The sequence below is a fragment of the Annulohypoxylon maeteangense genome (genome assembly GCF_022496945.1).
Source record: "Annulohypoxylon maeteangense strain CBS 123835 unplaced genomic scaffold GGS22scaffold_13, whole genome shotgun sequence".
Lineage (NCBI taxonomy): Eukaryota > Fungi > Ascomycota > Sordariomycetes > Xylariales > Hypoxylaceae > Annulohypoxylon > Annulohypoxylon maeteangense.
Window position 1 is genome coordinate 1921 of NW_025953260.1, and position 15630 is coordinate 17550.

General features: G+C 54.2%; 2 protein-coding genes across 2 annotated transcripts; one reads left to right on the plus strand and one right to left on the minus strand.

The window, feature by feature from the left end:
• Positions 1-1530: 1530 nt before the first annotated feature.
• Positions 1531-2766, minus strand: GGS22DRAFT_190314 (uncharacterized protein; the record flags this gene model as incomplete). The annotated part of the gene is made up of 3 exons (XM_047964959.1): positions 1531-1736; positions 2017-2465; positions 2549-2766. 3 exons carry the CDS (start codon positions 2764-2766, stop codon positions 1531-1533), a joined length of 873 nt encoding a protein of 290 aa, XP_047816846.1.
• An 11899-nt stretch (positions 2767-14665) lies between these two features.
• On the plus strand, positions 14666-15436 carry GGS22DRAFT_190317 (RNase H domain protein; the record flags this gene model as incomplete). Its single annotated transcript, XM_047964960.1, has 2 exons — positions 14666-14829; positions 14884-15436. 2 exons carry the CDS (start codon positions 14666-14668, stop codon positions 15434-15436), a joined length of 717 nt encoding a protein of 238 aa, XP_047816847.1.
• Between the last annotated feature and the right edge of the window lie 194 nt (positions 15437-15630).

Here is a 15630-nt window from a genome sequence, read left to right on the forward strand (position 1 = left end):
GGGGTTCCGGAATGGGTTCGAATCCGACTCAGACAGCAGCGTGGCATGTTGATCCAAGTATCATCATCCGGACCACGGCGTCCACAGAACGAATCGGGACACATTTGATCTCCCTTGCTCCCCCTTGGTATTCCTGGCATCCCTTGGACTCCTCTGGACTTCTCTGGATACTTCTTGACACTTCTGGGTTCATTTCCATACTCCTTTGACTTGCCTGGGCTGGGACGGGTAGTCAGGTCTCTGTGCTGGCCCCTTTTACCAACGGCAGCGGTCTCTTTGTATGGGAACACCTCACATTGAGCCTGGCATATCTTGGTCAACTCTACACGAAGACTCATGCAACCATAACAAATCGATAGCTATTTGAAAGACCTATCATTTTACAGTGGTTGCATTTGATTCACGCCTCGATTCGTTGAGATATCTAGTTTCTGCCTGGGGCCGAATGGCTGGCTACAATGTGTGTTGTCTAGTACATTACGTACACCCATGTTACAATCTGGATAGGTACCCATACTTTGATCCTTGATTCCTCCACGCACACGCTTTGGCTGATGCTGCACGCATGTTTGTTCAATTTGCCATTGCAAGGGCTTTCGAATGGGCCTGGTTTGACAATTGGTGGGCCAGGAATGATGGAGCGGCGACGGGTTGAAGACTCACGATGTTTGTGGGTTGTGGTTCCATTCAGGGGCTAATTCGATACAGAAGGCTTCGGGCGCTGTGATCGCAAATCTAGCGAATGCCTAGTGGACGTTAGTGGGCATTAGCATTCCCCCGGGCGCGGGGACTAGGGGGCGTAGTGGTCTTCTAATGAGGGGTCAGACAGAGTTAGGGGATCTTCTAGGTGCCTTGGTTGGGGCTCGGGGCGCTTCATAGGGGCTGCGGGGAAGCTCTAGTGTTGGGCGTAGGGGCTTCGGGGGGGTTCTAGGTCTCTTAGTTAGGTGAGGGGTTTAGGCGATCGATAGTTGGGGTGTCTATGAGTTAGGGGGCTTCTGGGGGAGCCCTGGAGGTTGGGGAGTTAGGGGGATTGGGGGGTTCTGTCGCTGTTCGGACCCTGAAGCCATCCCCCAAAGGAGGGGCGGGAGGCCCGGCTGCGCTGGTGGGAGTTACGGGGGATGCTATAGGGGGTATTCGGGGACGTTAGGGGACGCCTGGAGACGCCTGGAGATGACCGCTATTCTCCTGTCCGAAATTTGTATGGTAAAACGGCTCTCCTGTCCAATGTACAGGAGAGCGTTCCCTGTACCTAAAATCCCGACAGGAGATCCGTTTCTCCTATCCGCGATTTTGCGGGGGATTTCGCTCTCCTGTACATTAGATAGGAGAGCGTTCCCCGCACCATAAAACGCGTACAGGAGATCCATTTCTCCTGTCGCCGATTTTGCGGGAGATTCTGCTCTCCTCTACTCGGTACAGGAGAGCGGAATTCACTGCAAAATCGCGGATAGGAGATCCCGTTCTCCTGTCGGGGTTTTTGGTGGCTCTACCCTTCTCCTGTACATTGGATAGGAGAGCCCTTTTTGCACCTTATGGCCTGACAGGAGAAACGGATGTCCTGTCGGGATTTCTGGTGGCGATTCTGTTCTCCTGTACCGAGTAGAGGAGAGCCGTTTTTGCCGCAAAATCGTTGACAGGAGGATTCGCCCACTGATCGTTCCCTGTGTTTGCCCTATTTCCAGGCTGGTTGGCGGTCGATGAGTCCCCTGGCGATTCCCTGGTGACTGCCTGGCTGCCTGAAAATCCCCTAGTAGTTCCCTGTGGTCCCCTGGCAATTCCCCCTGTCCCCCTGGCAGTTCCCTCTGGTCCCCTGATAGCCCCCAATGGCCCCTCACTAGTGATCCCCTGGTGGTCCCCTGATGACTCCCTGGAACCCCCCATATGTTCCCCAATCCCCTTACCACGACCCCTAGCCCCCGCACCACAACCTTGTCTCCAATTGATGCCACTCGAACCACGCAACTTTGACATCGTCGTCGCAAGTTTGGTGTTGACCCCATTTGGTGATGCACGTACACTCGATGCGCGATACCGATTCACAATCCAACCACGCGCATGCACATCTCAATTCCGGTATCCCCGGCATCCCCAGAGCTCGTATTGTGATCCGGTTGGTCGATTGGAGTGGTGCAGCGCCTTGTGCGTGAGCAAATCGCGATCCAGAGCATCGTGAACCTCGATCGTGCTGCTGATGCTCATCGTGGGTTTTGGGATTGCGAACTTCGCCCTCGGATATCTCGATGACGGCAACCTCTCCGCTGCGACTAGGTATATGCATCGACTCGCAGCTGAACGGAGAATTGACTGATGCAACATGCACGACGACTGCTAGCTCATACGTGGAGATGCACGAGCGGGAGTGCAACCCCTTTGTCGACGGTTGCGGTTCTGGAGATTGGTGGCTGTCTAGGAGAGGCGGGTTTAGGGGTGGGTTCGGGGGTGCTAGGTTGGTTCCGGGGCATTGTCTAGGGGCGTTTAGTGGCCGCAGCGCATTTTCCAGAAGGTAGGCCAGTCACGCAGTCACGCAGTCATCCAGTCATCCAGTCACCCAGACACTTCCCAGGTTGATATGTGACTTCGGCGCATCGTCTGGGACACATTTTGATGCTCTGGTGATGTACATTTGGATTTCGACGCATTTGGTAGTTCCAGCAGTGCTTGATAGGTTCGGTATACCGTCCAGGAGGCCTGGTGATGGCTGGGTGTCCGACGACTTCTACTCGTTGTCGAAGGGCATCGTGGTGCGTAATGGGCGCTTTGGGGCATGTCTGGGGTTCCGGATACTGAGCACTCGGTGACTTTGGAAGACCTGGGGATGCCTCAAGATTGGGTGCATCGACATATCAAAGGAATATGGCGATCCCCGATCGCTTGGCAATATTTGCGCATCGTTCAGGAACCCTCACGATGCATATGTGATCGTGCATGGTGCCTTCAACACATCATGGTGTGTTCAGGGGCTGTGATGAACTTGGCAGCTTCAGGCTTCGTTCAGGGGCAGTGGTCAGGGGCAGTGGTCAATGGCCGGGTGCTTGATAACTTCGGCGCATCCAGATCCGATGACGCCCAAAGATCGATATACCCAGAGAGGATAGTAATCTCCAGTCGTCTAGGGACATTTGCGCATCATCCGAAGAACCCTATGACGCTTGGGTGCTTGTGCATCGTCGTTCCAACATGCAGGAGTCGTGATATTCAGGCGTGACTCTCGGGCGCCTGGCGATGGTTGGTGGGCTAGCGGCTTCAGGGCTCGTTTAGGGGGTGTTGTTCTTAGGGTGATAGCGGCCTCGCATTTCGTAGGACCAACACATTACTCGGGCCTGGCGATGCTCCAAAACATGGTGCATCAGTCTATCCAGGGGGGATAGTAATCCTTAGTCGTTCATGAGCATTTGCGCATCGTCCAAGAGTCCTAGTGAGGCTCGAGTCGTGGTGCATCGTCACTTCAACATGCAGACACCGTGATGTTGAGGAGTTCGGTTTCGGGACACAGGGCACATCAGTGGTGGTTCTTAGGGGACAGGTAGGCCATGATGGGCGGGCACTTGGTGATTTTAGGGGGGTGGTGCTTGGGGGGGTACCCGTCATGATGGAATCGGCTACTTGGGCACTTCGTAGCATCACCGCACTATCCAGGCCTCGCGATGCCCAAAGACTTGATGCATCGACACGTTTAATGAGGCATGGTGTTGCTCAGTCATTCAGCATCATTCGCGCATCATCCAAGAGACCTTGCGATGCTCGCATGCATGAGATTTGTGACTTCAAACATCAGGGACATGATATTCAAACGTTTGGCTTCAGCACATTAGCGTGGTGGCTCTTGGGCGCTTAGGGGTTTCGGGGCATCATTCAGGGGGGCTAGTCGTGGACACACACTTCGTAGCATCGGCAACTTGCCCGGACCTGTTGACGCCCACGAACTTGATGCATCGACATATTGAATGAAGAATGGTGTTGCTCAATCATTCAGCATCATTCGCGCATGATCTGATTGATGCCCAGATGCCCAGATGCTTGACCTTGATGACTCCAAGGGAATGAGTCACGAAGGTGGCATAGTTGGGTCCGGGGCATTGGCGGGGTTGGGCAATTGGATAGTGGCTTCAGCGCATTCGGGGTGGTGCTCGAATCCATTGGACGTTCGGTAGCCTCAAGGTATCAGAGGGGACAGGCAATGTCCAGGGCTTTCAGTTGGCGGCGGGGTTCTAGTCGGGGGCCGCAGCTTGCCCCTATATCCCCTATGGCATGCGGCGGTTAGAAGGGTCGAATGGCCTGTCAGGATTTTAGGTGCGGAGAATGCTCTCCTGTACTTTGTACAGGAGAGCCGTTCTGCCATAGAAATTTCGGACAGGAGAAATGGATCTCCTGTCGGCGTTTTTGGTGCGGGGAACGCTCTCCTATCCAATGTACAGGAGAACGGTTTAACCACCAAAATCGAGGATAGAAGATCCGGATCTCCTGTCGGGATTTTGGGTGCGGGGAACGTTCTCCTGTACATTGGATAGGAGAAGGATTTCCCCCGCAAAATCGGCGACAGGAGATTCGAATCTCCTGTCGGGAAATTGTATGGTAAAATGGGTCTCCTGTCCAATGTACAAGAGAGGGTTCCCCGCACCTTAAATGCCGACAGGAGATCCGTTTCTCCTATCCGGAATTTTGCTGGGGATTGGGCTCTCCTGTACATTGGATAGGAGAACGCTTTTCCCCGCCAAATCCGCGACAGGAGGATTTCAGCCCCTGGAGCCCGCTGAGGAGAAAGCCCTGGAGTTCCCCTAAGATCCCCAAGGCCGCCAAGTCCCCTAAGGACCCCTTAAGCCCCCATGGCCGAGCCGGGGCGATTAGGGACCTTGCCCCCTGAAATCTCTGACACCCCCGACACCCCTAACACACCTAACACCACTATGGCTGGAATGATTAGGGGCCTTCCAGGAACCACCTAGGAGCCCTGTATCAATCCCCGTGCCCTCCCCCCCAATCCCCATCCCCCATCCCCCATCTTCCATCACCACCACTGAGCCCAGAGCAATTAGCGACCTGCTAGCGACCCCTAGGGACCTTCTAGGGACCTTCTAGGGCCCTGTATCGACCCCCCAATCCCCCTGTAGTCCATGTCCAGAGTCCCCCAGCGGGTTGACCCCCTACCCAAATGGTTTCCAGTCCCTTTGACACCCGATCTTCGTAATCGAATTGCCCTCCCATGCGAGACCGTGGGATTCATCGGATGTGATGCAATTGGAGGGATTCGCTAGCTCTATCAATCAGTAATCCATTCGACTCCTCCCCTTGTGCCCGGGAACGTCGGGGTGCGGTTGAAGTTAAGGGTGATTCTGGATCGCTTTGAGGCGTGTTCGAGGATATTGTATTGGATTGTCTCGACTTGTGAGCGTGGGATTGATCAATTGGACCATGCGAGGGCGGGGATGGATAGTGGGAGGACGTGTCTATCGATGCCCAGTGTCGTCGGAGCGTCCCGGCGACCCATGGAGGAGATGCGGGCGGATGATCCAGGCTATGCATACGGGGACAAGAGTCTTGATACACTTTTCGACGTGCATCCATCCCCAGAGACGTCCGTATGCATCCGGAACTGCCTGGCCCTAACCGGAATGACTATCTCTAGTGTCCCCCTTTCGATCTGGGGCTTCCCCTTGCCGTGAGCGGATATCGTGAACCTCGCTGTCGCTCCCGGACAGCTTGATATGGTCGATGCACGGGGATATGCGGGTTCCCTCGTAATCCTACTGCCCTCTGCACTCTCCAGCGGCCCGTGCATCCTGTGTGTTGGCCCGGGAGACTCGTAATAGTATTTCGCTTCTCCAGTACCGATATTCTCTCATTGTGACATCCAGGCAGTTGCCATGATAGCCTCGTCTTCTGTGTGAGTCTGTGGCCATGGCTTCGGCTCGTTTCTGTCGATGCATCCAGCCCCCGGGGTCATTCATCATATCGTCACATCGTCACACCGCCAGACGGCAGCCTCTTACCACGATCACGACCACGACGAGGCACTGTCACTGGACAGGCAACGCACACGAACCTGAATGGGTCAGATCTTGCCCTGCCTCTTCCTAGAGCCGTATCGCCCGGATTCACTGTAGGCCATACCGGCAACGCATCCAGACCCGTTGCCTCGAGATGCACACTCTGCAACTTCCCAGGCATCCTGCTGCACTGCTATCGTTGCTCCAAGGCCATAGCTCGACACCCCGAGTCAGCCTTGCCCTCGACATGGCTGTATCAGCTTTCACTAGCCTTCACTGGCCGGCACTGACCGACACAGCTCAGTGATCGATGCAACCTCCTGGGTCTTACACCGCTTGATGTGACTACTCTAGATTAACCAGCTAGCCGCCATGGGAGGTGGGAGGCGTGCATTCCCCTTGATCGTGAGCTTGTGCGGGTGTCGAAATCGTGATGTCGTCCAAATTAGAATCTGACATGTTTGTGTGTTGCCTGGACAGGCCTAGGTCTCCCTGTGATCCGCCGTTGGCCAGGGACCTCCCTCGATGCTGTTGCTCGGACCTTATTGCGAACAGATCTTGAGATCCAGCTTTTCCTATTTCGGGTACAGACGACCGTGCACGAGCAAGGGAAGCTCCAGGGACGTCATGGACGTGAACTGGATGGTTTCTGGAGTGCCAGTCGATTGCACAACGAAATTCACCCCGTTTTGATAGTCCGTGAATTCCCCCTTTTCGTAGCTCACGAGTGACCAGCCCATTAGTCATGGTATTGCCTCCAGCATTGGACCCGTGAGTTTGGCAACCTCTGGCAACCTCAGGGGCACTTGAATTGATACGGCCGTACCATCCCAGTTGCTCCCAATTCACTTGTGACAGATCTAGAGCTTTTGGAAGTGCCTGTGAGGTCACGAACGGTTTCTCATGGTGACCACAACGACCCAGGATCCAGGGGGAGGCATATGTGTCCATCAGATTTGGTCTTAGGGTCTAATTCTTCATATCTCGAATTCGAATTTCGTCTCGGGAACCCCTCTGGGATTGCTCTGGAGTGCGTCGTCAACTCGCCACGGGGTTCCTGGTCTCTGGTGGCTTGATGTGATCCCTTCTTGGTCATCTGGATACAACTGCTCGAGATTTGTTGCCGAGCTAAAAATCTCGGGAATTGGACTTTCGTATTTGCCCTAGGTTGTTGTATTTGCCCTAGGTTGTTGTATTTGCCCTAGGTTGTTGTATTTGCCCTAGGTTGTTGTATTTGCCCTAGGTTGTTGTACTTGCCCCGCAGGCCCTACGGATGCCGCGGTGGCACTCGTAGCAAGTAGGGGCCACGATTCCGAAGTAGAGTCACTTGGAATACGGATCTACCAAGATTTCAAAATTGCTTGGGACTGGTCCGATAGCAGAATTCTACCCAAATGACAGCACCAAGTGAAATGGCCACTGCTGAAGAGTGCTGATTGGACAATTTCGACTGGGCGAGCTTCCAGATGCAGCTAGGGTATCGAAATATATGTCATCGGCTCAGATTTGCCAGATACAAATTAGATGCAATTTCACCCCAGAGAGGTCCAGCGATGGCTCCGGATACGTTTCAGACGTCAGGGATACGGCTAGTAGACTTCGCAACTAGTTTCCATGGCTCTCCCGTCCCTTGTATACACATTGTCAACATCCAATGTCCAAACCCAGCCAGACCTGATTATGAATAGGTGAATGGGAAGCTGTATAGTAGGATTCAAGTGACAAAGATAGGCCCAGAATGATCTAAATCGAGTGAGGGAGATGCTAGGATAGTTGAGGGGGATCTATGGGAGCTCTGGTGTCCAATACAAGTCTCAACAATTTTCATAATAGCCTTACCCAAACCTTAAAATCGATGTCCTGGGATGATACAGTCACCGGAGACCTTTCCAGGTAGCTCTAGACCAGGCTCTTGATCCCAGCTTTCCGAATATGCCCAGGGTGTGGATCTATATGGCCTCGTCGTCGTCCTATCGAAGAGAGTCATTTTGACACTATTCTAATAAATTTTCTATAGGGCTTAATTTTCGTCCCATTCTATATCTACCGTGCTTGGTGTGCTCGTGTGATCAGCTGCTATAATCTGAGATGTTGTCCGGGTCGTCAACGGGCCATTTGAGCGACTTCGATTTTCGATTTTCGATTTGGTGATTTTGGTGACTTCGTCAAATTTGGCCCTATTGTCTCCAAAGACATTTCATTGGATGCGCCGAGAACTGAGTGGTCCAGGAATCTACCTTAGAACCTCTGTAGGCCGCTAATGCCTCGTTGGCGGTCGATTGAGTTGGACCAAATCAAGTCAACTCAAACGACTCCCAGAGGCGCATTTGGGCTCGGAGCGAGCTGGGACCACTGCCAGGGCCTTTGTGAGCTATCTGGGCGAGTGGGGGTGCTGTCGATATGACCGTCGCAGACCACGTTGCCGCCTCGAGATTTACCATGGCTGGTGAGGGGTAGGGTTAGGGCTAGGGATAGGGTTAGGGTTAGATTGGGGTTATAATTGGGGTTAGGGCTTATGAGCGACAGCGATCCGGTAGTTTGGAAATATCATCGCCTGGTCCCTGTGTGGTCCTGCACGGCTCAGCGGCCTCTCCAGGTGTGTATCCAGGCCATGGGAGCATGTACAGCCTTCCCTCGTCCTGATCAATGTGAGTTCGTCTGTGGCTAACTATTTGGGACTCCCTGGAGGCGACGACGACAGCGAGGATGGGCCCACCCTCGCCCAGGGACCTATGGGGACCGTGCACCATGGTGGATCGTTGGCACATGACCAGAATAGCTGCTGACACATAGTCGGGGTCGGGATTCGACTGGCGTGAGATCTTCCATTCCTGCATACGACGACAGCTAGGTACCACTTCTTGCCCCCTGCACCACTGCAGCTAGTCGGCACACCTGCGGGGATGTCCTGGACATATCTCTGGACCTAGAGCAACCGTCCAGCGACATGTGAGTCCCAGGCCAAAACGCGGCGACGACGGGAATCGAACCCCTCGCGCTGCATACCAGACACCAGCCACGCCACGGTGGACTCGGGATCTGGTCCCTTCGTCTGGGATGGACTTAGAAATCATCGTACCGAAATATGGATTGCGTGAATCCCGATAGCACGAAACCGGGACCGATACCAGTGAGCAGCTGTTGACGATGCGCATCCAATGACATAGGTCTCATGTGGATGCATCGAGGATGATCGGGCTCGAATCTTGGGCGGGTATCTAGATCTGAGGTCGATTTGAGAAATCGTAGATCCCCATGTGTACGGAATACCAAGGGGCGGTGCAGGGACAGGAATGCCAGGAATGCCGCGTTCGGGGCTTTTGGTTGCCCCTGGGGGGTACGTGAGTCGACTGGGAATGGTACTGGTCAGTCTGGATCAAACAGGTTATGGGATTTACAGATTTGATCCCCAGGATCGTTTCGACCTAGTTCAGACCAACCAGTCCTCACCAGCCACTCGCCAGAGTGTTTGGAAATATTGTGTGGCGTGTCAGGATATCACGAACCTCATTCCTTGAAAGTGGACAGTTCACGTCTGACGCAAACGATGAGCGGCCCCTAGGTCTTGAGCGGACGCCCTGGTCTACGTGGGACGCCTCGCACGGGGTCAGTGCTCTAGATGTGTTGACTTGGGCCGAGCTCATCAGGGTTTACCAACGGGACAGTCAGCTATCTAGGTACCTACCCATCCGGGGCGCCGGGGTCGCTACGTCGCGGGAATCGAAGCCTGGTCGAGGCTAGAGTGTGTGTAATGCCATGGTTTCATCCGAATCCTATTCACACTATTCTACGGAGTGACATATTCCCGGGACGATGCAGCAGGTCACAGATATGTGCCTCTGAAGCCCTGTGTCCCAGGAGGGGCATAGGAGGATTGTACAAACCTCTAGTTCGCTACGGTACGACAGCCACCGCTGGGTGTTAATGGAAATGTCTCTACGGCGATGGGAATTAGGTCAAGCAAGGGACTCGAGGGTGAATGCAACGGGGGAGACTACAGTATCACTGTCTGCATCCGGTCACATGAGTTCGAAATTGGTCCAGTTGTGTAGCTTGCTATGCCTCGTTCCCTAGGGGGCTTCATGGCTACGATTCAAGCGTTGGGGATACAGTACGATGCTCGTCTGCACCAGACAGAGGGCCCTACCTGTATGGGATGCATCAGCTATTTCTACTAGCCCAGCCATGACTGACCTGAGCATAGGGAAGTCTTCTGGTGACAATGGGTCATTTTGGGGTATTGGGAGGGGTCCGGATTCACCTAGGGGGTCAAATTCAGCCATTGGTTCAAGGCTGTCCCAGACGATGTGACGAGACATCTAGGCTATCAATTGAAGGCCCTGCTAGACCTAGGAATTTACCCTAATCCCCCTAACTCGGAAATTCGTACAGATACCCAAATCACATCCCCTCAACATGTCTCCATCTCCATGGCCGCACCAGGTAGTCCCCAGGACGTCTAGCTACCAGCGCCCCTGATCGTCTAGTCTACTGGTTCCTGCGCTCATGGTACAGTAGGTGCCAAGCACATTCCGGCGATGCGGGAGCTGGACTTGGGAATTTGATTTCGCGAATTCGAAAAAGTTACTGCCGCCCAAATTGGAACCCCGGTCCCAACCTTGTCCCTAGTGGTAGCTGCTAGGTGGTTAGCCCCAGCACCGGCGAACTCTAATGGACTACTGATGGAGTGTCATTGGTCAATGCCAATAGCGCTAACGGGAGCGGGATATTACTGGTCAGTGGGAGGTTAGCGTTACCCCTTTTCGGGAGAATTCGTCCATGCGTCAGAATTCCCAAAGGTGTCTGCTACGAATTGGAGGCATCCTGCACATTTCCAGAACACTCGCAGTTCACCCCGAGAACCATCTGGCGCACTCCAAGAACTGCACGTCGCTCATTTGGAGATCTGCTGGTTCGGGTGTCAAGGGCGGGGTGATGAAGTTGTCCACGATCCAAGGTCCCGGGGTCGACCTCATTCTACGTCGTGCATCTCCCGCTCTGTTGCGATCGGTCCAATTAAACCTATACCAGCGCGTAGCTCTTGACAAGGCGAATCGAATGATATAGGTCTGGTGCCCATAAATGAATGTTTCGAATTTCGGTGCGGGTGTGAAGTACGCATGTAGTCGAATATGGAGGTCACGTGACCCATATGTTCCCGGGCGTTCCCAAACTGCCCAAGCTGATTTTTCCAGCCCACACCAGCCAGCCAGACCGCTCAGGGTGGATTTCTGCTGTAGGGTAAGCCTGTCACCGTGGCAAAATGTCGACCTACTGAACCCACCCCCTGGAACCACCCTGCCACCTGGAACCAATCTTGGAACCCGAGGGCTCCTTGATCCGCAGCGCCTCGGGACCTTCTAGGGCACACCACAGCACTCACTACAGCACTCACTACAGCACTCACTACAGCACTCACTACAGCACTCACTACAGCACTCACCACCACTACTACTAACCCCCTAACCCACCATAAGCAAAAATTAGGGGGTGCCCGGCGCACTCAATTGAGCACTGTACGGGGGGTCATAGGGTCAACTCCAACGCTACCTCATGCACTGCCCACCCTATCGCGTGCATCGGCTTGAAACCTATGTCAGTGCATAGCCTCAATCAAGGCGATTCGAATGGTATAGGTTTCCCAATTCCATCTCTCCATTCGGGTTGTGTAGATGGTTTTGTAAGCCAGTACCAATTGCTCGGCGTGGCGGCGACGATTAGGCGCTGCTAGCGACCGTGTCTAGCGCTACTCGTAGGGCGAATGGGGGGTTGGGTCGCCCCCGATTTAGGGCTACACCCACTGGAAATGCTACCTACGCAAGTACCTAAGTATAGGTAATCAGGGGAACTTGGTAAGGGGTTCCCAATTGGACTTCGGAACTTAGAACATCCAACATCGAAGTGAACAGGTCGACGGAAGCGCTACTGCACCCATCCCAGCCTAGAATGTCAGCCAGCATATCCCCAGTATGGGTATCGCTTGCATGCGCCCATCCAGAAAAACTGTACAAGGTCCCTGTCTCCGGACGATTGGCAGCTCGGGGCTAGGCGTTGGTATTATCTACGGCTGGTGTCCGTCAAACTAGTAGTTGCCCAGTTCCGGACGGCAAGGTAGGGGCGGAGCTGGGTCGTGAGTCACGAAGACGCGTACATTATCTCCCCGGCATCCAATTGACCGTCGCTACTCTAGAGCGGACTGTAGGGATCGGATGAGTCGACGCCGATGACCTTCGATACGCCACGGCAAGCTCAGAGCGCATCGAAAACTTTTGGGTGTCACCCCTGGCCCTGTCAATGATATGTCTATCCCAGCCTCGACTAGCTTCCGTCGAACTGAAGAATGCTGAGGTTTTGGTTAAATTGGACATCTCGTCATCGCTGTTGGCGCCAGGCCATTGCGGAGCCAGTAGCTAGAGGTCTAGCAGGGCCGAGGCTAATCGTAGGACTGATTAGGGGATTACGGCTCGATCTATGATGGTAAGGGCTTTGGGAGTTCGGTAGGCGATTAGCCTAGGGGCAGAACAGATAAAGGGGTCATCCTATATACATCTGGTTCCCCAGGGACGGGTAGCGTAGATAGTATAGCTCACGACAACGTTTCCATGCTCATTTATTCCACCCCGTATCAGTCGTGGGACCAGAGCGCGTATCCGATGACCGAATTCGAATCCCGAGACCTGTTTTCGCCGCGTCAAGCTTATGATCTACCTAGGTGCCACCATTTGATATCGGCAAGGCTTCCAGGGTCACTCGATTGGGATATGGAACAGCTAGAAATCCAAGCCCCGTGCCTGATGGGTACGCGCTGCATGTAAATCTCATGACACCCCTAGCCCGCGATTGTTGCGATGGGTATAGCATGGACGAGGTCGACGTTGGATATCACTGCCTACGTAGATCGTATGAGGCTATGATGCTGGTGTCATCTTCAGGGGCTCGTTCACGTCAATGAAAGGCCTGCATTGGATGTATGGCCCTGGGTACCCTGTCTGCGGCGCCAGATTGATGGGATCGTGTTCTGGCTTGTTGGGGTTGGGTAGCGAGGTTACGACGTTTGGTCCACGTCTCCTGTTCGGTATGCCGCATTCGTACGGGGGCTACAGGCTCAGCTCAACCTACGAGAAACCATCACTGGTCTCACAGGACCATCTACAGCAAACTACTAATATCCCATCGTGCCTCCGTGTCCACGTCACTTCACGATGGGTTCGGGAAGTACGGGGTAGCTGGCCTTGCCGATTTCGCCCATCCCAACCACCTGATCGACTTCGCGGCAACTTCCTATCAGGAACAGACGCCGTTGCCGGCCTGCCCGAGCACATGGGAACCAGATTTTATTCTAGTCGACCATAGATTCCTATCCCAACCAGACGTTCCCATATCCAGCATCCGCAAGCGATCTGTTGTCCCGGAATGTGCCAGTCCGTCCTGACGTCCCAGACGCTTCATATCTAGCTTGGAGAGCGTGCAAACTCGGGTAGACGTCGCTAGCAGGTTGCCTGTCTTGTGAAAATGACCTTGCGTCTGCTGCAGGGCTGGTAGATTCGGGTTCATCTGGACGACTACAGCGATTCTGTAGCTGCAGCCACGATGCGAACGTGGCGCGGGATCGTCAGTTTCATCCCAGGACAATGATCGGGGCCCAGGTCCGGTGTGGAACGGTATCACATCCTCGATTGATCTAAGCACACACGTAGTCGGAGGTCCGGTCCGTCGGGCTGGTGGCTAGGGGCTTGACATGGTCGTAGCTCTGTTCGCATGAGATCGCAGGTGGTCATGGGTGGCCCGTTGACAGCTAGATCTAGGGCGGGCAGGAGATAGGCTCTTTCTACATGTATACCTTACCTCCCGACCGAGACCAGACCAGAGATCCCCGCATGGTAGCATCTCTGTCATCGCCCGCTAGTTCATCCCGTGGTATGCCACAACCAGATCGTCAGTAGACCTCTCACGAGCCGACAATAGCTATTTCCCGGCCTCGGCGTGCCCCTGACACAGGAACAACGGCGTCGGCGACCACACGGACATGAACTCCATAGACTAGATAGCCCTACGTACCGGGAAATAAGTGCTGATCCCGTCTTGGTGCAAGGGATTCTGAGACATCGCTCGCCGAAAGGCCTAGTTAGACGAACGGGATACGCGATGCACATAACGTCCGGAGTATGTTGGTGAGCTGACTCAACCGACAGCTTTCCACATAGCATGCTATAGCCAAAGCCGTAGATCGAGACTTGGCTATCCCTGGGTGCATACCCCATGGGAGGCCATCTCCGAACTATTGCACCAAGCTCCCAAGGTACCGTAGCGACGACGAGGCGGATCCAGATATCGTCCTGTTGCCTTGATCCGGACAGGAGAGGTCCATTTAGCGTGGCGACCCACCACTAGTACGTTAGAGGCCATGGCGCGTCGCTGACAAGACGCTAGATGTCGGATACGGCTAAGACAGTCGGGACGTTGAAACTAGTCGTCTCCACCTAATCATACCGAAGCCAACAGTAGTTAATCGCAAGCACCCAACGTGGTCTGTGTACCATGGGCAATGGCGGCGTGTAGGTGCAGTCGGACGCAGGCCGGCAACCCCGCCAATTAGTCGTCTGCCTTTGCATCCCAACCTCTCTCTCTACCGCCGAGGACTCGACAACGTTCATCAGGTCCCAATCACACCTGCTGTCAATATGTCTCTCGGATGGAACTTCAGTGGGGTAGCAATCTTTTGCCAATATCCAAATGGCATACCGAAGATTAGAGGCACCGGCAAAGTTTTCCCTACGAGGTTCTCTCCTCCAACTAGTTCGGCCCTCCCGACAGAAGTGTTTCGAAGCGACAGAATATGTTCCCGGTAAGAATAGTAAATAGGTACCTCGTAGCTTGGGTGTCGTTAACGCATCCTTAGGTACATCCATCTCAAAGACCGCCAGTGCACTCTTGTCTTCACGGATGGCGCGTGCTTGAATAATGGCATGCCTAACCCTAGGGCTGGCTGGGGAATCGTCTATGGTCCGGGACACCGGGACGGCGGGCCGGAGATTGAGTGCGGTCGGCTAGAGAACAAAGGACCTTTCGGCGACGACGGTATCCAGAGCAGCAACAGGGCCGAGCTCCGTGCCGTCATCGCCGCTCTGCGTGTCCGAAACTGGCCCGGCGAAGGCTTGAATACTATTGTTATCGCCACCGACTCGACATACGTCGTCGACGGATCTACGAAGTGGGCCAAGACGTGGATCAAGAATGATTGGAAGACGGGCGTAGGCGCAGATGTCAAGAACAGAGACCTGTGGGAGATGCTCCTAGGCGAAGCCGAGAGATGGGAGGATAGGGGGCTTTTGATCCAGTTCTGGAAGATTCCTAGGGACTGGAATAGTGCTGCGGATGCAGCTGCGAAAGAGGGTGCCCTGAAAGAGGAGGTGACTGATTATAGCGTCAGGCCAGAGCGCATGTGCTTTTGAATGCGTACTGTACCTGGATCGCCGATGCGATGATCAGGTAGCTAATGAACATAGCATAATTTGAGACAGTGCAGTATGCAGTGAGACGGGTGGCGGGTAGCTCTGGCGTGCTTCACGTGGCAAACGGGGCGTTGGGGAAATCCGGGAGCGGCAGGTCATTCATAGTCGCAGCAGTTTGCCATCTTCTACCTACC